This window comes from Protopterus annectens, chromosome 10.part0 (genome assembly GCF_019279795.1).
Source record: "Protopterus annectens isolate FY-2018-M chromosome 10.part0, PAN1.0, whole genome shotgun sequence".
Classification (NCBI taxonomy): domain Eukaryota; kingdom Metazoa; phylum Chordata; order Ceratodontiformes; family Protopteridae; genus Protopterus; species Protopterus annectens.
In genome coordinates this window covers 1075432969-1075457690 of record NC_056744.1, presented here as the reverse complement: position 1 = coordinate 1075457690, position 24722 = coordinate 1075432969, and the positions used below count along the sequence as shown (strand labels likewise).

The 24722-nt window shown below is 42.7% G+C and overlaps 1 protein-coding gene across 1 annotated transcript in view; it reads left to right on the top strand.

Annotated features, from left to right (window-relative positions):
- The window catches only part of MKNK1 (MAPK interacting serine/threonine kinase 1), a gene marked incomplete in the record, with an annotated part of 837567 nt that overhangs the window by 716200 nt on the left and 96645 nt on the right, over positions 1-24722 (top strand). Inside the window, 1 exon segment of the mRNA XM_044085821.1 lies at positions 11217-11381. Within this exon segment, the coding sequence (XP_043941756.1) occupies positions 11217-11381 (165 nt within the window).

Here is a 24722-nt window from a genome sequence, read left to right as displayed (position 1 = left end):
AGGTCTCAGTCACTGCACAGATATCGATGCTCTCCATTTTAAGGAGTGCCTCGAGTGAGTGCATTTTGAGATTTAGACTTCTAGCATTGAGTAGCATTACCTTCAGTTTTTGTTTGCCTGTTCCTGTTATGATGGTGAATTTGTTATTTGAACCCTGCCTAAAAAAGGCACTATAGGGGCAGCAAGAGCCTTAGCCAGTATCCGGAATCCCAGGGGCGGCAGGTGCAGGCCATCTGTGGCAAAGCATCGTGGTCTGTCGACCATGTCATCCCAAGCAGACAGATACTGGATCCCCCTTAGAATGACACCAGAAGCTTAACCAATTGTTGAAGTCAATCATTTTGTCCTTGTACTGCTGTATCATTCAGGGCGATGGCAGAATGCTACTCAGGGCTAGGGTCATACTTGCCTGGCTACAAGATCGGAGAGCTCTTCCATGTTTCTCTTCATGTAGTCCAGGGAGGTACATCTCAGGTCATTCACACCAACATGGGCAATGACAGAGTCATATTTGTACTTGGTGTGGAGTGACCTGAGTGCGTGGGTTATGTGGCGGATCCTGGCACCCGACAGGCAGCTGACAGTAACCCTCTCCTTGTCTAGCCTGGTGAGTGGGACATCAGTGTGCCTGACTATAGAGTCACCTATGACTAGTGTGTTGGGTACGTTGTTTTGCCTTATTGGCTGTGGTTGAGTGGCACACGTCTATGGACTATGTGTCATTTGGGTTGTGTTGGGGGATGGAGGTTGCTTGCATTTCTGCTTTGGAGGTCTCTCTTGCTTAGACAGATTATTATTGAGATCCTCCGCGAATGTTTTTGTGTTACTGTGTGTGGATTTTGGTGGTGTAGATTTAGTGAGACTATGTGATGAGTGTGGTGTGGTGCAAATGTTTACCTTCTCCTCATGACTGTCAAGTTCAGTCTTGGTTAGAGAGAGCTCTACCTCCAGTTTGGCTAGATAAGGGCATCTCTCACAGGTTGTAGTGTTGTTTGGTAGGAGGAGAGAGTTGTCAGTGTACATGAGGCAATTTCTACATTGCCTCAAGATGCCCAGATTCATCAGATAGACAGGAGAGAACACTGGGAGCTGTCCCTTGGACATGCCTGAATAAAAAACTATTTTTCTCTAGATAAGTGAAGAAAGTTGACTACAAGAGCTGTTTTTTCTCTAAGCAAGTGAGAAAAGTAAGTACAAAAACTGTTTTTCTCTAGGTAATGAGGACGATTGAGTGCTATAGTAATTAGTAGCTTAATGTGGGAAGAGGATATCTGGTGGCCCATAAAACGGCTTCATGAAACACAGCTCATTTGCAAAACCACATAAAAATAATCACTATTGACTTGGCCTCAGTGCCAACAGACATTTGAGCTATCCCATCCCTTCTTGAAACCCCAAGCCAGGGAGAGTAGCCAGTGATACAGACATTTAAGCATAGTAAACTGAAGAATGATGGGAATATTTGTGGTAAAGCATGCTTTTAAGGAATTAACCCATTGCTGAGGACTGTAGTCACAGAACAGTGTGTCAGAATTCAAAAACACTACCTGGAGGAGTCATACCAGCAAGAAAATATTTCTTATAAAACTGATTTTAAGATTGTCCACCCCTAGTATCAAAGATGAACTGCTGTACATGACGTATCATGGAGAATGTTTGACTACTATATCCTCCTTTATCCTGCATGGTCTTGTCATATCCTGTAATTGGAGACCTTGCCAACAAAAGTGCTCTGTATTAAGTTTTAGGAAGTTATCGTATGTGTTGGTGAATGATAAATGTCTAAAAAAAAATGTAATTCCTAAGTACTGACTCTAGGCCCTCCTTGGCCCAAGCCTACTTACTTCCAACCCTTTTCTGTGTAGCTCAAGTTCTTACAACTCTCCAATCCTGTCTCCTAACCAAACTTGAACAGACTTGCAATAAAGTTGCCAAGTTTGCAACTAACCTACCTAATACCTCTCACCACTGTATTGCTCTAAACAAACCTTCACTGGATGGAATTTCCCCTCCATCTCAAACTCACAACTCAACTAACTCCTGTTCTACTCAGCAAACCCACTGCCTGCCCCTCCCTCTCCATTGTTGCGAATTACTATACCCCTCACGCCCATTATGAAGTACTGTTAAATTCCTTCTGCAAACAAATCCAACAAAACAATCGGCAAAATTTTATATAAATCCTCTATTTCTCACTTCTGAGAATAATCTCCCTCACTTTCACCATACGTAGCATCTTAACAGTTTCAAAACAGAATTAAGAATTTCCCTCTCTTAAGTCATGGCTATGCCCCTGTCAGGACCCTACTTAACTGGATCTACCACTGTCTTCACTGCTTAGAATCACCTTCTTGCAGCCAATGCCTTAAGCTTATGACACTTCATAACTAACAGGAAATGTAAAGCAGATGATATACTCTCACTAAAATTTTATGTAACGTGTAAGAATTTTTCTCCTGTTATGTTACAAGTTCTCTATGTATATCCTGTAAATAACAAACTTTTTACTACATGTCTTAGTTTACTTGTTTTACCTGTTGTTATTACACAGTATTGTGCTAATAGTATAATTTAATTACTTGTATATTTAGATGGAGCTTTTCTCCTCGGGCCTCCATTGAAAATGGGCCTGTGCTCAGCTGGACCAACCCGGTTAACAAATAAGTACGCAAATACTTGCATACATACATAAGTAAATAAAGTAAAACTTGCATTAATCCTGTTATCCAAATTCATAGGTTCCCAATTAATTTTATAATGTCTAGAATCCCATATTCTGCTTAAAAGAAGCCTGCAGACTCCCTTCATCTCCAACCAGTTTTCCCAGCCCTTGGTCCTACACTCTGCTGGCATCAAAACACTTCTTGCCAGTGCACTGAATAATGTACAGTTCTGAGCAGCCAGATAGGTCTGGTTGGCATCTGTACCTGATGTATTGATTTGTGCAACCACCTCATTATTTAATTTCAAATTAGTTAAAACATTCCCACAACACTAAACCATAGAAGATGTAGCTTGATCCTACTCATTCAAGAGAGTGACCAGAAAGTTATGGCAGTGATAAACTGGATAAGGAAGCACCTCTTGAGCCTCATGGCAGCCACAGTGTTCACTATTCCAATCTCTCTCCTGTGTCTTAAGGTAATTCCTTGGATGATGAAGCATCAGTGGTTAGAGAATTATGCTGTAATGCCTCTTTCTGGTGTAAGAACTAAGTGATGTAGAGCGGTGAATAGTTCCAGCGGTCTGTGTAAAAAAAATTTTGCTTCTTGCCATTGAGACGGTCATAGATTCTGAAGACTGGTACTTAATTGATGGGTTAAAGTGTCTGTTATCTTTACTTGTGCAAGACAAGAATGGCCACATAGGAAGAGGATGGTACTGACATCCATGATTTTGAGACCTGATCCTGTCCTGCATTCAAGCAGGTCATGATGCAGTATATAAGCAAACCGGGCAGAATTTTTTCATACCACCTGTGCACAAAGTGTAGGACTTTTTTGCCTCCCCTCTTAACAGACAACTTCTATTCTGTTAGTGTCCCAAACCCTCTGGCTTGGTAAGTGGATACCCTGCCTTTTCCTTGGAAGGGGGTGTTTTTATATGCCTTTCCTACCTTTCCTCTTTTACCAGGAGTCTTGCACAAGTTCAGGCAGGACTCTACCAAAATCTTATTGACTCCCTTTTGGCCCAGACATTAGTTTCCACTTTTTTCTCACTTGGCCAGGGGCAGCCACCGCAAGTTACTAAGTGGCCCTTTTCACACAAGACAAGAGGGTATTTTATCCATCCTTACTTGTCCATTCTACAACGGACAGTATGGGTTATAGGGTTTTAATCTGTTTTAGGCTTCTCTTTTCTGAGGGCATGCTTCCGGTCCTGCCGGAGGCCAGGAAGCCTACTACCAGGAAGTCATATTTGTCTAAATAGAAAAGATTTTCTATTAGGGGATCCTGATGGTGAGAGAGGCACCAATCTGTGGATGTTCCTTTGGTTCTCTCTTACTTGTGACACCTTCATGCTGGGTTAGCATATTCTTCAGTTAAAGCTCACCTGCCAGCAATTTCTGCTAGTCTGCCCTTGACTTCTCCTCTGACCTCTAAATTTGAGGTCAAGCAATTTGTTAAAGGTATCCTTCATATGAAAGCCTATTCCACCTTCCGGGACCTCAGTTTTGTTGTTGAAAGACACTGCATCCATTTGAGCCTGGCGCTTCAGCTTCCTTACAACATTGAACTTGGAAGACTTTTCTTCTCTCACTTCAGCAAAGAGGGTGTCTGAACTTCAGGCTCCCATGGGTGTTCCTTCTTTCTTAGTTTTTCACAGAGACAAGGTGTCTCTTCATATTAGCCCTTCTTTTATGCCCTGAATGGTCAATGAGCCGTCCCTTAATCTCTCTTTTAATTTGCCTTCCTTTTTTTCTTCACAACAGTCTGTCATTGAGAAGGTTCTTCACACCCTGGATTTGCATGAAGAGCTCGGGTATTTGGATAAAATTAAAGTGGTTTGCAAATCTGAGCAGCCTTTTGTTTCCTTTCATCCCAGGTCTTTGAGTTTAGCTATTTCTAAGCAGACCATTTGTTCCTGGATTTCTAAAGTCATTTCTTTTGGTTCTTTTTTTGATGGTAAATATCTTTCTTCATCAGTAAAGGCTCAGTCTTCCAGGCTCTTGCCTCCTGTGGTGCTTTTTTTTCAAGGGGCTGTATGCCATTTCCATCCCTGAGGGCTGTTCCTTGGTGTTCTCCATACTTTCACTAAGCATTATAAGTCTGTTATTTCCAGTGCTAGAGCTGGCTTTGCCAGGGCTATCATGCATAGTTTTCTCGAGAGCTTTTCATTGCAGTCCTCTCTTGTTTCCTTTTGAGCTTTTATACTCTCCCTACAGATATGAATACTGCTACAGTGATGTGGAAGGACATAGTACAATTGTGTAAAATCTTACTATAACAGTAGATGTCCTTTTCTTCACTGTTGTAATATTCACTCCATCCCTTCTGCTCTAGCCTGTTCTTTCTTGCCCTCCTGTCTCTTTTCTTTTCTCCTTCTGGATGCACATGTTGTTCTTGTCCATAGGGACTTCTGTTTCTCCTGGGGCTTTTTCACTTCTGAGTATGTATGTCCATGTGTCACCTTTATGCCTTACACCTTGTACGAGCAGCGTACGTGTGATGTATGGCACCTGTAAGTACTAAAGGCTTTAGTATACTGGCCATACTTTGGGCTATCCTTGGCAGGAGATCCCTTCAGTTATGAATACTGCAACAGAGAAGAGAAGCATATCTACTGTTATAAGATTTTACACAACTGTAGTTTCTTTGTTGTCTGCCATATCTGTAAGGAAGAGAGAAGAAACACCTTTCTGCTCATCTCCGCGATAAGAGCTGCAGTTTAAGATGAGTGAGGAAACATGATTGAAAGGCCAAGAACAACTTACCACAGATGAAGACCAAGGGTAATGAGTCAGTGCAAACAAATGCAAAATACTGCACTTAACCAAAAAAAAAGAAATATTACAAAGCATGACAGACCCCTGTGGGTCTTTTCTTGGCTATGTCCCTTTACTTCATCAGTGATGCCTACCCACCACCATCTTCAGCCCAGTATGTGTCCAGTCTCTGATTTTGTCTTACCCTACCCTCCTACAGTTTATCTGGTTCTCTTTGGGAATCCATCAAAAACTACTAAAATCCAAGTGGGCAACTGCCACTAACAGTCTCTCTTCATTTATATCATCATCTCATTACAAAACTGGATAAGGTTTGACTCAAAGCTTCTTGTGGCTGTTAACCTTTGTTGGCTTCTGTCCTAGATGTTGTTTTCCAGGAAAACAGCCAGTTTTCATTTCTGGATTTTTTATTGGGGGCTCCTTAGCCTCTGATGATGGGCTAACTAGTTTTATAATTCTCTGCTGACTTTCAGAAGTGCAGTTTTTGTGTAATAGTTAACTTTTGAAGATCTCCTTTTGAGGACTCGTCAGGCAATTTTGTGTACCTTGGGGGCAGCCCATCTGGCTTTATGCCTTTACATTTATTAAGGAAGCAGGTTTCTTTTCACCTCCTGTCTCCATATATTGCTGTTTATCCCTTGAGTTCAATGCTCTTCTCAGTTTGCACTTGCATCCTTATCACGTGGCACCCTTTCTCCTTTTCCTTTGAAGTATTCATTCAGTACTTCTTTCACCTTGTCTTCTCTGACTTTGTTTCCTGTTTACACTTTGTCTAGAGAGATCTTTGCTCCACTTCCTTGATGGTTTTGTTTGCCTCATCTAACCTCACCCCTGTGTTGCCAGTATCGCTTCTTTTTGTAGTAACAATGGCCTTCTCTTTATGCTTTTATCTTCCTTAATCCTGTTCCCATAACCATGAGCACTGCATCTCTGTGCCTTATATTTTCTCTTGCCCTGCACAGTTTGCTGCCTTGTAGTCCAATATCATCATCAACATCTTTGTCTTTGACTTCTAACCAAATTCAGCAAAAAGACCAAAACCTGTGTTCTTAATGTCTTGTGTGGAAAGGGTATAATTTCTTACTGTCTTGATGTGGGCAGTACAGAAGTTCATTCTATTACAATTCCAAGGAGTTTCATTTGGTTGGGGTGCCATCTACATATACCTTTCAGTCTTACAGCTGCTTTAGATTGTTATGCCACTGGACTTTATAGCTGAGGTCCCAGGAGTCATTGAGGCCACAAGAAAGTTGCCCTCAATGCACACATTCTTATAAGTATCAGAGATTCATTGTAAAGTAACGTCCTCCCCACCTCAGGCAGTCAGATTTGCAAGTGGTCCTTACTTCTCAGCTACTTTGCCCTGGCTGTGTTAATTATTCCACAGTCTGTGTTCTTATTTATGCCATTTCTGCACATCACTACCTCATGGAGGGCAAACATCAAAGGTTTGAAAAGCATGTTTAACATCCGAAACCTTCCATGGTGGGTCTGTGATGAGGTTTATTCTTCCCCTCGGTACATTTTCAGTTCTTAGGACTTCCGTTGCATGTGTGCTGGTGCATGTTGTGATGTCCTACAGTGTAATAGATATGTTGGCCTAGCTCCTGAGGCTGCCAGTTTGCTTTCTGCTGCATTCACAATTCAGATCTTGGTCCTTATATTTATGTGGAAAATCTCCTGCATTCAATGCCTAAAGCACTGGAGAGTTCCTAGTGTTCATTTGTTTGACATTGAGTCATGGCCTACACTAGCAATGTCTGTACTGCCTGGCAAAGAGGCATGTCATGAAGCACAACCATAACCTCCAAGAACTCAGAATTGGCCAAACTTGAGTGGTAAGTATGAAAAAATGATGAAAATTAAAAACTGCCTCGCTCTGGGATCACTGCATGACTGCCTTACATGGTCCAAGGCTTTTGCTAGAGTATTGTCAAAAGAATAAAGAAACTGAGAACAGTAAATGGTTCACACAGTCCTGAGGCAAGTCCATTCTTGAAATGACCTTATGGTCCTAAAAAGTTGATTTATCTCCCTCCGCTACAGAGGTTTAGAGTTTGTGCCTTTCCTGTACTTCAGAGATGATGACTGGCTTTTGAGAAGTATACCCTAACCATTTTGGGCTCTAGGCAGCTTCTGTCCCCTGTAGAATTGTCAGGAAGCACAATTGTGAATATGATCCTCAAAGTCTTCTTCTAAAGTCACCAGTTCATAGCTTGGTAATAACGCTTGGGTCCTAGGATTTTCTCTGTGGGCCTGCACCTAGTCCTGTAAGGCTCAGTGGCCTAAGCTAAGAAGATTTCATTTGAGTCTAAGTCAAGAGTCCACAGTTCTGTCTGTATACTTCAGGTAATTGCTTGAGCTCCACTAAGATCTCACATCTTAAGACATTTGAGTGAAGCCTTAGAGAACAGAGTCCTGTGTCAGCACCAACCTGATATACTGTTCCCCATGTTGCTATTGATAGGTGTCTCACTTAACTCCTCTGCTTTTTCACCCAGTACTTATCACTTGTCTATTGCAACTTGCTCCATCCACCTCTTCCATTCCTGAGAATGTCCAGTCCAGGAAAGACTAGGTCTTTTTCATTCTTTGCTTCCTGTGAGAAGTCATGAGATCCCAAACGCCATTGTCTCCTTCCTGTGAGAAGTCAGAAATCCCAAAGGCCATTGTCTCCAAGATACAAAATGGTAAGGAGTCCCGCATTGCCCCACACCTCTAGTCCTTACAGCTCTCTTCTAGATGAAGTTGTATGCTGTCGTTACACTGTGAAATGAATGATGTGATATACTGACAAGTTATCCTAGAATAGACTCCTGCATGAACTACTTGGTCCTTGGCCCTCACAACACCCAGATATGAAAGCATGTTGTTATCTTGCTGTCTGACAAGTGGTTTAAAGCACTGAGAGTTTGGACAACAGAAATCTTCTCATGTGCTGGACTTTAGATTACACAACTGGTTATCTTGTACGTCAAAGTTCTCCTCTTCAGTGACTTAAGTAATGAAAAAGCTTTCACCCCTCCCCGAGTCCAAGCTAAGGAGGAGTCTGCGACTGAGTCTAAGATGTTCGCAGTCGATTGCAGTGCGGTTCACTGTTTGAATGTTTATTTTTTGTGTAACGCTGGAGCAACATGATACTTCTGTAGGGCAGTTATGTCAAATCTGTCCCTCTGAATTTGTGTGTGTGTATATATATATATATATATATATATATATATATATATATAATGTGTGTGTATAAAGTAGTAAAATAGCTTATGATGAATCCTAAGGGACTCTGAACACTACATACATTTTTGATGCATTGGATTTTCCTCAGTCGAGAAGTTCTGGAGGACAGCAGAAGACAGTAATATCCAGAGTTATGGGCAGTGATCACTGTTGTGGCTACAATGACTCGAAGGTAAAAAGAAAATAGCCATGTCCACAAAGTCTGTGTTTTAACATTGTTTGCTCTGTCTAGTAGTTAGATGTATTTATCTCATTTATAAATTCAAGTCCTATGTAGGAAGACTTTCTTGCCAAAATATTTTACTACATTGGTTCACCTACTGGGTGTGCTTCTAGAAGTCTGGGACATATTTAGAGTTGTCATAGTTTGATGACGACCCCCCCACCACCACCACCACCACCACCACCAACAACAACTCTTTTGAGATCTTGGGGATGTGGTGGCTTTCACCCTGCTTATAGATATTTTAACCATTAGAACTAGACTGTAGAAGTGAAGAAGAGGAAGAAAAGTAGCCAGGATTTAACTTTTACAGCCTCTGGTCTCCTTTAGTAGAGTGAACAAATTGGAGTAATGCTTACCCAGCTCAAGTAGCATTTAAGCTATTGACTTGCTGGATAAAACTGCAGTTTGATTTTCTTTGTTGGGCTTCAAAAAATCCTTTCACTTTGTACCATGTAGCAAGCAGATAGGAAAACTGGAAGGGGTTGGGGTAGGACCAGGACCAAGGAAATGGACAGCTGCATGTTTAAATGATAGGACACAGAAGATGAGGTGAGAGGACCATTGTCATCAATTGTGAAAGTGCCTACAGATTACCATAGGGGTCTGTCCTGGGACTGGTACTTTCAGTGCATATTTCCCATCCATATCTGATGGATTAGAGAACAGGATCAACCTGTTTGCTGATGGTAGAAAAAAAAAGGTGTTTCAGTGAAGGACAAGTCAGTTGAAGGATTTGGAAAGGCTAAATTGTCAGGTTACATTACAGGTTCAGTGTAAACAGTACTGTGCATAAGGCCGAGCGACTTTTGTGTGAGGTTTAAAATGGTGTAAGTGGAAAGAATGACAAGAGAGCAGGAATAGGATCTGGGGGTTGTTAATCATACCTGGATTGTACCAATGGGAGGAGTGAAGAGACCCATGGAGTGAACTACTGGAATGGATAGTGGAGGAGAAGTGAGTCATCCATTAATGTATTTAACAAGTAGAAGGAAGGTGAGAGGGAAGCTAGGGATGGAAAGCAAGGTGGAATGTTAAATGCCCTTAAAAATAGCGGGCTAGCTAGATTCATGGTCTCCTTTTGCTATTGAGAAAATGTAATGCAGTATGCAGGTTTTAAAAAATGTAATGTAGTGTGCAGGTTTTAGAAAATGTAATGTAGTATGCAGGTTTTGTTGCACTTAGTCTTGACACATCATGTTTGGGGCAGAACCTCATTTGAAAACCATTGTTTTAATAAGGTAACATGTAAAGGATTTATTTTATTCTGTCCTTAGTTGGAAGCACTGATCTTATTGGAACATGTTTTATGACTGTATCTAAATACACTGAATGAGAATTTTTGAAGAACAGTCAAGATATATTATCAGACCTAGAACTGACTCATCTGTTCTGCTCATTAGCATTAGAAGGCATTCCAAGTATGTGAATTTAAAAATAAAAAGTGGAGGAAGACACCAGGCTGCTTTTTTTTTAAACCCAACAGCCTTTTCAAGAGGTTTGTGGCATTGTTTTGTTGCAGTGTGTCTGAATTTAAAAAGTGAAAGTCGTTAATAAATTGCATATGTTAGTGTATTGCATTGAAATGTTTACACAAGCATTTGTCTTCAGCCATTTCATTACACTTCTGTTTCAGCCTTTCCTTTTGTGCAGTTATAGCTGTTGTATGTGGGCTCTCTGTTCCACATCATTAGGCAAGGGTTTCAGAAGTGTTTTATTGTTTAAATGAGACTTTAGTGATCATCTTATTTGCATTAATGTTTCATATCCCTACATACAAAATAAGCTTGTAAAAGGCAAAATTTGTAATGCCTGCGTTTAATAAAAATAAGTGATGGATTTCAGAAAGATAAAACGTGCTTAAATTCTAATCAAAATAGTAACTTCTCAGAATACTTATGCTCATACACACAAATTGCCAACAACACCGCCACCTGTTTTATTTTTCAAATTTGGTTGTCTTCCCATGAAAGTTTTGAAATTTTAAATACTATTTGGTCCATGTCTCCTCCTTTGCAGAAATCTTAAATAGGAATATAGACCAGGTGTTTATTATTACAGTCAGAAATAATCTTGTTTATTGCTGCAGAATAATGTAATTAAGAGCATTAAAGACAGTATTAATAGTAGAGGATCAGTATATTGGATTGGATTTCCTTATTTTATTTTCCATTTGGTAACTGGGGTAGAAAATGTAGCATCTGAGAGCTTACAGAAGTTTCACAGGCAACTCGTTACCTCATACTTGATGGTGGGGGGGACAGAGATGCAAACTAGAAACTATATTTTTGCTAACATGTATGTTTTTTGCAGCACAAGTTGTTTGAAAGCATCCAGGAAGGGAAATATGAATTTCCTGAAAAAGACTGGTCTTGTATCTCAGAAGAGGCTAAAGATCTTATTTCCAAGTTGTTGGTTCGGGATGCAAAAGAACGTCTCATTGCTGCCCAAGTTTTGCAACATCCCTGGGTTCAAGGGGTGAGTACTTGTTTTGAGTAAATATTGACAGTGCCGCAGCATAGTTGATCTAGTATCAGATTGCCTTAAATCTATGCAGTTTTGCACATGTCTGCATGTAACTGTGACTTGGAGTAAGAAAGCTTATTTGTATTCCTCACTGTGTATGCCGTCAGTCAAAGACTGTTGCTAGAGCACTAGCTACTTATCTATTTATCAGAGGTGTACATAGGCAGGGCCAGAGGGTGTGGTCTGTCCCTGGTGCAAAACAGTAAGGGGTTGCAGCCTTCTGGATTGGAATTTCATTTAAAAAAAAAAAAAAAACTCTGCTTCTGTGCTTCCCAGCATGCATCAAGGCACACACCTGTTGCATACTCCTTTTCCACATTCAGTTTGCAGAATTTAAGTACAAAGACATTCTTGCTGCTGCCTGGAAACAATTCCACCATCCATCGTGTTTGTGTGTGTGAAATGCCCTAGTTTAGGGATGACCGATTAGTCCATTTCCTCAGGCTCAAAACTTATACCATGGTTATAGGAAACAATAGTTTGGATCCTTTACACCAGCTACCAAACTAATAAAAATGTGCTTTGTTGCATTTACAAGAAATTGTGAATTCAGTACATTTTCAAGGAAATGTGAGCTTCACGGGGAAAGATGTTTACTGCTGCTCATGCTAAGTGTGTTTTGTGCAGCAAGTGATCATAGCACAACAGGTAGCATGCTTGATTTTGATACAGAAGGCTGTGGATTCAACTCCCACACCTTGTAGATGAATTGCTGATACTGTGTTGCACGTTAGAGAACCGCACCCACAGACTCAAAAAACATGTTTATTTCATCATGGTTTGGTATTTCCTACATTTTAACACCACTCTGGGACTATTTACAGGTTTTTAAATATTTTTGTACATAATTTGAGTCTGACCACATGGGGTCTGGCATCTTGAAGTAATTCTGATTGTTTAGGGTGCCTCTAGGTATCCCACAATGCAGTGCTCATCTGTAAAAAGTTGCACCACGCAGGCCTCTCTGTTCCTAAAGCTCCTGTCACTGCATTGATTTTACATGCATACACTGCTGTCTTTCAGTCGGTTAGTTTTAAGTAACATTTCACAATGACTACTTAAAACGCAAACGGTGTAAATGCCACAGAACAGACTTTCAATGTGCTTTTTACTGCTGCTGCTTTTTAGAATGGCTAAACTGTAGATGTTATGTAGTCCAATCTCGCCTACATTCTTACCCTTGGGTTCGGAGCCGAACCTCAGCTCTGACTCTGCCATACTCTAGCTCGAAGTCTTCAATTGGCTCGTGGCTTAAGAGGTTTCCCATACTGCAACGTGCCCATCCCAGATCTCGTTTGCCGCTCGTTACACTCAAACATGGTCTCGCTCTTGGCCGTGGCTAAGTATAATTTTTCTTCTAAATTCAAAGAATTTGTTGACCAAAAAGCTATTTTCATAGCTACCTTGTGTGTGTTGTTCTGCTGGTTGTGTGGCTGGTTCCGTTGGCCTTTTGGTATCCCATTTGCCCCTTGTCTCCATGGGGTAGGCCCATTTTTTTCAGACAGAGGACCTTGTTTTCCCTACTGTCCAGTTGTAGTTTTCCTTTTTGTTGGTGTTTTGTTGTTTCTGTGGTGTTAGTCTCTTGTTTCCTGGGCTAGGCCTGTTTAAATTAGAGGACCCTAGTCCTCCTCGTGATTGTTCACAGTTTAGGCCATTTCAGTTAGAGGCTGTAGTTTCCCGCTCACTTCTGTGTTTGTTTTTAGGTGCAAAGGTGTTCCTGTGTTCCCCTGTGTGGTGTGTGGAGTTTTCTTGTCAGCATGTTTAAAGATTCCAAAGAACACAGGCCTTCGGGCTTTAAAAAGTGTATAGAATGTAGTAACAAGTCATTAACTGATGGGCACTCAGTGTGCGTGTACTGCTTGGGTGCTATTCATCTCCAAGAATCCTGCTTGTTCTGCCACGCTTTCAGTCCCTGTGTGTACTGCAAGAGAGGAAGAACAAGCTTGTCTTAAAAGGACTACTGAAACCTTCCTTTGAAGAAGACTTGGAGAGGTCTTCTAGTTCCAGATCCTCTCCTTCCAAACCGGACAAGAAATCAGAGAAAAAATCTTCAAAAAAGCGCTGTCTAGCTCCGTCAATTTCCTCGGAGCCACCAGAGAAAATCGCTAAAACTATTGTTACTTCTTCGGCTCCATTGGCTTTGGTGCCGACAGAAGGCAGTACACCGACTATGTCGACATCGACTCCAAGCATCTCGGAGCTGGTGACAGATATTCTAGTTCGGAGCCAGTCTCCAGTTCCTCGACCGGTTTCTCCGTCTCATAGATCTCCCTATGTAGGGAGATCCAGATCTCAGACCTTATCCTCTAGGTCCTCTCGGACCCTCTCTGATGACTATGTCGATAGAGTGGTGCAGAAATTGCTCCAGTCATCGCTGTAGGCTACATTTTTCGGTTCCGGCCAAGTCAGCCCCGGAGCCCATCCTCCCCACCTCTTTGGCTGTTCCTCCTCCGAGCCTTTCTCTGCTTTCGGAGTCCGAGCTGTCTGTTCTGTCGAATGCCGTGAGGTCGGTTCCAGTAGCCCCATCTGGCCTCTCTGCTCCGATCTCCGCTCCGAACCCATTGGCGCCATCCACGGGGTCCAGGATTCTTGGTTCACCGGTCAGACCCGAGAGGGAGATCTCTGATCCATCTTCTTTGGCTCCTAGCCATCCTCTCGGTGCTTCGGCATGGGTGAGCTTGGGTCCAACAACGGCTTCGGACCTCATCTCTTCGGCTCCGAGGTCTACTACTGTATCTTCCACGGTCAGTCAACCTTCGGAGCCGGGGGGGGGTCAGCTTTTGAAGTCATGAGCATGCTGGCCAGGTCGTCAGCTGCATCTTATGGCACCAACACTCTGCCCCCTCCAGCACCAGTATCAGTCTCGAATCACCCTCCATCCATGACAGTGGAGACCCAAGGCCTCGGGATACCTTCTTGAGTGGTCCCCAACTTTCTGAGGTCTCCCTGGAGTTTTTGCCTGAGGAACCCCCCAGAAAGAGTGTGTGCAAGAGGAAGCACATTGACTCCCAAGATGAGTCTCTCACATCTGACACCGTCCTCGAGGAGTCAGAAGAGTCCCCCAATTCGTCTTCTGAAGATATCTCTTTCTCAAATATCCTGGAAATCTTGAGGCAGAGATGTGACTGGCTCTCCAAATCCCCTTCTGAGGAGGAGTCTGTGTTCCTGAAGGCCTTCGGGTCTCAACCCTCCACCTCTTGGGTTTCTCCTTCGAGCTACTGGATCTCGTTTGTCGGAAGGTGTGTGAAACTCCAGACACTGTGGAACCAGTCCCTAGGAGACCCAACAAGTTTTTGTCCGCTCCTCCAGATAAGGATTTTCTTATGAAACGTGTTCCGTCGATACCAGGGTGGTGGCAGCAGCCACCAAGAAGGAACTTGCTGAAAGTACTGTCCATCCCCCTAACAAGGAATCTAGGGCCATGGACAGGTATGGGAAGCGTGTGTTTTCTTCAGCGGCCTTTACACTGCAGTTGCTGAACTATTTGTCGCATTTTACACGGCTCCAGAGAGATCTCCTAAAAGAGCTGGGAGATTCTCTACAGGGTAACGTTTCTGATGCTGTGGTTCAAAAGGTCAATGCTCAGATGTCTACCCTAATTTCCATTACCAACTCCTCCATGAGGCTGATCTCGTATGCAACCGAGCGAGCAGGCTGCAGGTTCCGGAGTCTCTCTTAGTAGACACTCCTGGATGCGCCTGTGCAACTTCGCAGAGGCTTTCAAGTCTACTTTCACCAACTCCCCGTTTGACGGTTCATACTTATTTGGAACTAAGGTGAAGGACACTCTCACTAGGTGCGAGCAGGAAGGAAAAACCCTGTCTGCCGTGGGAGTCCGTTTTTCCATGCCTTCTAGACCTTACCTCAAGGGCCAGAAGGGTGGAAAAATATGGTTCAGAAAGTTGCAGAGGTTTTTTCACGAAGCACAGAGTGATTCCCCCTCCAGAGGCAGAGGAGGAGGTGGAAATTCAGATAGATGCTGCCCTAGAGGCAGAGGAGGTCCGCGTAACCAGGGTGACTGCAATTCCTTTCGTGGTTCTCCCTACCAGCGCTCCTGAGTGGAGGCCTGACTGTGCGTCTCTGGAGCCAGTCGGGGGTCGCATTTCTCTATACCCAGAAGCCTGGCGAGACATCACCCAAGATGAGTGGGTATTAGAGATAATTTCCAGAGGTTATCATATTCCCCTTCTTTCTTATCCCCCTCCAAACAAAAGAATCCCAGACCTTCCACCCATTCACAGGGATTCCGCAACTTTAGAAGTACAAAAGTTGCTGTCAAAGGGAGCCATCCAGCCTGTCCCTGCAGACCAAGTAGGATTAGGGACTTACTCCAGATTCTTTTTGGTACCGAAAAGAACATTGAACCTGAGACCCATCTGGGATCTCAGTCGTTTGAACCTTTATGTAGAGAAGTCCAAGTTCCGCATGGTCACGTTACAGTCAATTCTCCCGTTATTAGGGAAAGATGTGTGGATGTGCTCCATCGACCGCAAGGATGCTTACTACCATATCAAGATGGACAAGGCATCCAGAAGTCACTTACGCTTCCGGCTGGGAGCCAGTCATTTTCAGTTTTGCGCCCTGGCCTTTGGTCTCACCACCGCCCCCAGGTTGTTCACCAAATGCATGGCAGTGGTAACGTCTCACTTGAGACGTCAGGGATTCCAAGTGTTTCCGTACCTGGACGACTGGCTCAGGTCTGCCACCACCAGGCATCTACTGCTACAGACCAGGGATGCCACTATTGCACTGTGCAAAAGTCTGGGAATTACTCTGAATTGGGAAAAGTCTGCCTTGTTGCCCTTGCAGTGTGTTACCTTTATCGGCGCCAAATTAGACACGATGCTCATGAGGGCCTTCCTACCAGAAGAGAGAATTCAGGTTTTACAGCAGCAGGTCTACGCTTTGCTACCATTGAAGAAGGTCAAGACAAAAGTGGTCCTCAAGTTATTAGGGACCATGGCTGCCACGATTATGCTAGTTCCTCTTGCGAGACTACACATGAAGCTTCTTCAATGGCTACTTTTTGCCCAGTGGTCTCTACAGCATCTCCTACTCTCCTATCTTATTCTTATTACAGACAAGTGCAAGCAGGATCTGCGCTGGTGGCTTCAGACCAGTGATCCCAACACGGGCATGCCTTTTGTTCTTCCTTCTCCAGTTGCCACGGTGACCACGGATGCCTCCCAGATCGGGTGAGGGGGCATTATCTCAGCAGGACAGGCCAAGGTCAATGTCTTGGAGATGAGAGCGGTGCTATTAGCGTTGCAAGCACTTCAGGACTTTTTTCCTCATGGGACAATTGCAATCCACTCAGACAACATATCAGTGGTATGGTATCTGAACAAACCGGGAGGAGCCAGGTCGTATCCCCTTTGCAGAGAGGCACTTAGAGTGTGGCAGTGGGCAGTTTCTTCCCAATGCTTTCTAGTGGCAACGCACATACCGGGGAAGTCCAATGTGATTCCTGACAGGCTGAGCAGAGTTATTCTGATGCCTCACAAGTGGTCCCTGAACAAACAAGTGGCAGAGCAGATTTTCCGCAGATGGGGTCAGCCTTGCTGCGACCTATTTGCCAGCCCCCTCAATGCCAAATGCAGCAGCTACTTCACCCTCATCCCCCCAAAGGGGGAGGCACCCAGGGATGCTCTAGTTCATGATTGGCCCTCCGGTCCTCTCTATGCCTTCCGGCCAGTCCCCCTGATAATGAAGGTTATTCAGAAAGCAGAATCCTTGGGAAGCAAGATGATACTGGTTGCACCACACTGGCCTCGTCAGATTTGGTTCCCTTTTCTCCACCCTTATCTAATGGACGATCCATGGATTCTGGACCCAGATCTGCTGACTCGTATGTCAGGGCAGTTCCATCCCTCCATTCAGACCCTCAAGTTGACAGCATGGCTGCTCCAATTCCATCCCTAGTCAGGCTTCATGATTTTTCCCCGGAGATGGTTCATATTCTGTCTTCTTCCCACAAGCCTTCTACTAGGAAGATTTATTCCAGTAAGTGGAAGAGATTCTCCATTTGGGCTCAGGAAAGGCAGATTGATCCCTATACCGTTCCCATTTCATCAGTTTTAGAATTTCTTTCTCAACTGTTCATTCAGGTATCAGCTGTGGCAACTATCAAAGTGCAGTTGGCAGCCATTTCTACTTTTCATGTTGCTAATGAACCCAATCTAATGGCGCATAGGCTTTGTAGGGCTTTTCTGAAAGGGACTATGCTACTTCGACCTCCAGTCTATGATCCAGTAATGCCATGGGACCTCAATTTTGTGTTACAGCGGCTTACCTTGCCTCCCTTTGAGCCCGCAGCAACTTGTGACATTAAATTTTTGTCTTGGAAGACTATCTTTTTGATAGCCATCACTATGGCTAGGGGGGTCTCTGAACTCTAAGCTTTATCGGTTCGGCCCTCTTACTTGGTATTTCACAAGGATAAAGTTTCTCTTAAGACCTAGTCCTTCCTTTATGCCAGCGGTTGCTTTGGTTGTCAACCTCAACCAGTCCATTGAGCTGCCTGTATTTTTTCCTGAATTCTCTAACCGGGCAGAATTTAAGTTTCATCAGCTAGATGTTCACAGACAATTGCGTTTCCATTTACATAGAAGTAGAGATATTAGGAAATCAGATCAACTCTGTGTCGTTCTCAGACAATAGACTTGGGGCTCCAGTTTCTAAAGTAACTCTGTCCAGATGGATTTCTAGTTGCATTTCCTTCATTTATACTTTAAAGGGCAAGGAATTGCCCTTTAAAGTGAAGGCTCATTCTACACTGTCGATGTCTACCTCTACTGCTTTTCAGGCTAGGATGTCTATGGATGAGATTTGTGCTGCATCCACATGGGCATCGCCTCACACCTTTATTAGTCACTACAAATTGGATCTGATATCTAGAGGCAGATCTTCCTTTGGTTCCACAGTGCTCAGGAGTATTTTTCAATGAGCCACCCAAGGTTTAGGTGCTAGGGACGCTTTCCCAAGGGTACGAATGTAGGCGAGATTGGACTACATAACATCAAGAAGTTATATACTCACAATCAATGTATGTAGCCCATCTCGCCTTACATTCTTACTAACCCACCCACCTACCCCCTCCTGGAGGACCTAAAGTTTTAGTCTCTGGTTTCAGTATGCTTTTTTTTGTTGGGTTGGTTCTTCCTTTCAGCGTGTTTGTGTGTGTGTGTATGTGAGCTTGCAGAAAACAAGATCTGGGATGGGCACGTTGCAGTATGGAATACCTCTTAGCCTCAAGCCAATTGAAGACTTCGAGCTAGAGTATGGCCGAGTCAGAGCAGAGGTTCGGCTCTGAACCCAAGGGTAAGAATGTGAGGTGAGATGGACTACATACATCGAACGCTATGGTGAATACATAACTTGTTTTTTTGCGAAGCCTGAATTTTACTGCTTTGACTCATCTCCCATCCCCCTTCACACCTAACTTCCCTAGCTGTCAAAGTGGTAAGAGAAATTTGAGCTGTTACCTGTTGTGGTTCACAACTCACAGCAGGAGACTTGACTCGTGTACTGTGTTCTTGTTCTAGCCTTTACTTTCTGTATGAGTAGGGGAAGGACCAGGGAGCTGTGATATCACAGCTTGGGTGGGTTTTTAGGACAGTCATGGTGATGTCAGTTTGGAGGAGGGAATTGGCTGGAAAACTACATGTGTTCAGTGGCCTTGATGATATCAATGAATTGGAGACTTTCCAGGACAGGATTAAAGTTTTTTGAAAGTGAAACCACCGCAGTACAGTAATGTACTGTTCTAGTGTAGAGAAACAGTAATTTTAAAATATTTAAAATGCTATGTTGTTTATTCATAGCATGGACAATAAATGGGGAGAAAAAGGGCAGAAGTTCAGCATTTAATAGAATCCCGTTGTCCTTTAAGGGGAAGGGGGTTGGAGTGCTGCAGCCCTGAGCGTGTCGTTTGGATGGGATGCTTAGTAACCATGAACCTGTTGTCAGTTTGCCATCCATTCCCTATTGTAATATTACCAGCTTGCCAATTTTTGTGTTTTAGATATAGTGTGTGTGTGTGTGTGGGGGGGAGGGGTTAACATAAGCAATTTATTTTTCAAGGGTAGCAGGGGGGGATTAACATAAGCAATTTATTTTTCAAGGGTAGCAGGCACTGAATTTGTAGATGAAGCATTGAAATATAAAGTTGTTTTGCTGCCAACAACCTCTTCATTAGTTACAGATTTCTTTAATGTAGAATTATTCAGATGACTTGCACTTTTACTTCTACAGAAATTGTGCATATTGACTGATATTGGTAGATTGTAATGACAGAAGTTTAAGTGCCTTTTGTGGTTAAAATGTTCTAAAAGGGGCAGAAGTAAAGAAGAAAATAGTATGCACACTGTGAGGTTTGAACAGTGTTTATAATAACCGAGTTGAAATAGTCAAATGGGACACTGGAATGGCTGGAGGAGGAGATGATGTCTGTGTGTGTGTCTGTCTGTCTCTCTCTCTCTCTGTCTGTGTGTGTGTCCCAATCCATTAACCTGCCTAGGGCCACATTTGACTGTGATCCAGCTTTGAAGTAAATGCTTTTTCTTCCTCTTGCATGTATTTGTTTGTCAATGCGTGTAAACATGATACAGGCTTGAAGGAAATGCAGAAGGAGGTACAGAAAAGACCAGAGAGAATCGTGGTTATTTTTAAAATTAACAGCAGCCTTCTAGTTATGCAATAGTACAGTGCAGTAAAGTTTTGCAATGGAAAGGTTTTGGTTTTCTTTGTTTAACTGAACCTGGTGAACTGGATTAATTGCAGCAAATGCATCAGCCAGGGCATTGTGGACTGTTGGACTGAAGGTAAGCATTTTTGTTAACGTGACTGTAACCAGAGTTTCTTATTTTTGGAGAGGGAGATGGTGGCAAGTATGGCGTGTGTGTGTTTGGATTTATTTAAATATTTTACAGTTTAGCTTGTGAGTGCATTTGTTTAAATATTTTGAAATTGAATATATTTTTTGTTTTGTTTTGCAAAGTGCCAACCAAAAAACACAATCTCTGTGGTGTCCCCGAAGTCTCAAAATATCCACTAAACAAGTATAGTAGGTCCAAAAACAACAGTGCAAGAAACTTCTCAATCCACATATATCTAGTTAATCATTGTATATTACTCATATCAGATAATGGTAGTAGAAGTAGCGAACTTAAACTCATCCCAAGTCAAAAAAAATATATATAGAATTTGAAATATTATGCAGAATTACTAAGTATTCAAAAGTAATCCAAGTAAGGTAAACTGTTTCATAGGATCATAGGCGGTTACTAGGCTAATGGCCCTGGGGCCCTTACAAGCTTAGCCAAGAGTTTATCCCCAAAAAGAAACCTGAGTCAGCACCTGTCACCCCTTTCAGTGAGGGACACAGGTGTGGAACTCCAGGGGCAAATTTGTGGTTTCCCATTCACTCTTCAAGGTTGCTTTTGAAGAGGGTCAGTGAGGTGCTCTGTTTGACATGTATGGGAAGTCTGTTCCAGGGACAGGGCAGCTTCTGGGAGATAAACCTGTTTGTCCAGCAGGTTTTGTTGATGTCACATATTAGATTCAGGCCTTTTGAGCAGGTAATGTGTGAGAAGTTAGACTTGTGGATATGGAGCATCTCTAGTAAGCTGGGTCTGAGATTGCCTTATCGGCAAGACACAGATCACCCCTGAGTAATCTGTATGATACCGAATAGAGTGATAGTGGTTTGAGCCTCTTCATATAAGATGGGTGTTGGAGGCCATGAATTCTGTTTGTGAGGTATTTTATTGGCTTTTCCAGTTGGTGCAGATGTTTGGAGAGGTACATACCAAACAGGGCATTGTACTAAATTATTGGTCTACTGAGAGGAGTATAGAGAGGTAATAACCTTTTTTCTGGATGCAATCCCTTTACTTATGAGATGAACCAAGTAAAAGGCTTTTCTGACCACTGCTGCTACATGATGGTAGAGTGTGAAGTTATCAACCTGAGTGCCCAGGTCTCTCACCACAGGTTGTGTGCTTAGGGGGTTGCCATTGATGTGGTAATCAGTAGGAGCCGTGTTTTTGCCAAATGATATTATGATGCTTTTTTTGTGTGTGTGTTTAGCTTGAGGCCATGGCACCAGTCATTAGTTGCTGTGAGACCCCCTTGAAGTATGTTAACATCATTTGGGGAGTCAGTGACAGCACCCAGTTTAGTCATCTGCAGACTTGGTCAGCCACAGGCCTTTTGTCTTTGCCTGGACCTCAGAGAAGTAGATGCCAAACAGTAGGGGTCCCAGGACAGATCCCTGGGGAACTCCACTAGTGACTGCTGTCAGAGGTGGAAGCACCTATTTTGACATTGAGGGTCCTGTCAGTGAACCAGTTGGCCACCCACCTTATGAGATAGGGATTTCCGCCAAGTTGTTAGCTTTTCAATGATGCCTGAGTGGGGGGTTTTGTCAAAGGCCTTCACCAGGTCAAGGTAATCTGTATGTACTGACTTTCCCTCATCCAGAACCTTTGGTGACAGTCTCAAAATAGTCAACCAGGTTCAATAGGCATGATTTGCCCTTGATGAATCCGAACTAGGTGGGGTCAAGTGCTTGGAGATTGCCTTTGTCCTTGTTTATGAGATCCATAATAATACACAGTCGAAAATCCTTTAAGTACACAGATGATCCAAATAAAATAAAAATAAAATAGTTTCCTCACAAGCTTTCTATTATATATACTTTTTGTCATGCAAGGGAGTGGTTTATTGTGTTGTAAAACAGTGTATTGGTATACATGTTAAATTCACATCCCCGTCCCCATCAGCGTGACTTTCGAGCTGGTCCTGCCCTACTTAGTAGCTGTCCTAATAATAAAATTAATAATGATGTGCTACCTCTTATTTAACCAGATTATTACGTTTGTGATTTTATCCAAGACAATATACTACATGGCTAGAATACCACAGCCACAGCAAGTAATATTACTACAACCCACTGAGATTCCAGGAAGCACAGGAGGAATTCCAGGGGCCTCATTCCCTATCCATGAACCCCCAGGGAGACAGGAGAACCAAACGGTGGACAGGGGTGAGTGAAATACAGTACCTGGGCAATCCCGACTGGAACCCCAACTACAAACCAGGTCCCAGGCTCTGATAGAGGACAAGCCACAGCCACAATAATAGGTGCTCCACTTGTCTGGTAGCACTGTGTTAAAGCACTGACGGAAGATGAAAAAAGTGTGTTGTCCAAAGGACTTGCTTTTGTACGAAGCTGCAGGAGCGAGGTAGCTCAGGTACTGATAGACTTTAAAATGTTTGTGAGGAAGCTCAAATTAAAGGTACAGTTTCATGAAAAAATTAATGAATTGAAACTAGGCCTATTGATGTGACTATAAAAATGCCTAGCAGCTGTTGTCTACCACTACATCAAACCTTAGCTGCTTTCAAAGTGAAATGTGAGATAGATATCAGGAAAGTACTTAAAAACCTCCTAAGAAAAAACTTTACAGCTTAACACAGGGAGAAAGAAAAGCATTGATCAAGCTAGGCAATGATAAATCTATGCACGTAATGAAGGTAGACAAGGGAGGAGGTATACTTCTGACTGATACTACTAGCTACAACCAAAAGATAGAGAACATGCTGGAGGATAACAGATTTTATGAGCTATTTACAATGGATGACATAAAAAAGAGCGTATGATTTATGGAACAGTAATCTCACCACATTATGGGAAGGAAAAACTTATTACTAAAAATCTTTATACTTATTTATGGCTCCCATGCCTTCACTTACCTTACTTTTTTGGAATACTAAAGCCACACAAGAACAGAGAAGACCAACCTTATAGACTGGTGGTAGCAAGTGGAGGTTCCCTTACAGCCATTTACCTTGATTACGTGCTAAAACCTTTAGGAGAAAAGAACAAGTCATATGCAAGACATTCAATGGATTTTTTGAGGAAAATAAAAAACATTACAGTGGAAGTTGAGAGTATTTTATTAACTATCGTGATGGAATCCTTGTACACAGTGACAGTGCTCCCTCACAATTAATGTATAATAGCAGCTATGGAATCTTTTAAGAAACATAACCTAGTACCAACCTATGTACCTATCGGCCCTAGGGCCTATGCAAACCTAGCCATAACAATTCCCTGGCTGTTTCTTCCCACAGTATTTCCTTCCCTGGACCCCTGTCTAGCAGGGTGACTGACTTGATCCCCGGGGTGAATTTCCCATCTCCCATCCAATCATTAAGGTTCCTTTTGAAGAGGGCCAAAGAGAGTCTGGGGAGTCTCTGGGTCAGGAACCTATCCCTCCAGCATGTTTTGTTCATTGTGATGACAAAGTTTAGATCCCTGGAGCTTATCTCTGAGGGATTGGGATTTCTTTAAGTGTAGCATGTCCAACAGCTCTGGGTTTGACATGGCCTTGTACGTTAAGCAGAGATCACCTCTGAGTAGACGATATGCAACAGAGTACATAATCAAGGTACACTGGCAAAACTGCAAAAGTTAAGCAAGCTCATTAATCTTGTACTGGACTTTAATTTCTTTACCTTCAATGGCAAACACTATAAACAAAAAAAAATTGATATAGCCATGGGGGTTGCCATGGCTCCCAGCATAGCTAACCTAGCTCTGGGCAAGTAGGAGGAGGACTTTGTGTTAAACAACACAGACTACATGCAGTGTATCACATGCTGTTTGTTATATTGATGATATCTTTATTGTGTGGGAAGGTGACGCCTTGCAGCTTGGAGAGTTTGTCACTTACCTCAATCAAACTAACTTCCTGATGTTTACCTCTTTCCATAGCTGTACTTCAACCATTTTCTTAGATATGCAGATTTCCAAGGACACCAGCAATAACAGAATCACCACTGATTTATTCAGAAAACCAACGAGGGTTCATTTATTACTCCACAATAAAAGTCTGCATCCTGCAAAAACAAGTATAATGTGGTCAAGTCCCAGGGTTATAGATTAGCTCGAATTACCCCAGAGATGACCCTTTTTTGAGAAACCTGAACAACTTAGAGAATGCTTCTGTAGTGAGAGGCTATGAAAGTAAGATGTAAAAAAAAAAAAATTCTGAAACCCATTATAGAACTGAAAAGGACTGAATCACCTTCAGTCAACCTCCCCAGTAGGAGAATGTTAAATTCCGCAGAGAACAACAATGCAGAAATAGCTGCATCCTGGCGTACACTTTGGATTATCACAGTATCAAAAATGTTAGTAAAGAAAACTGGGCCATTGTCACAAGGAACCCTTTTCTGATTAACATCTTAGGTGAAGCCCCCATCCTTTGTTTACAGGAAGGTTTT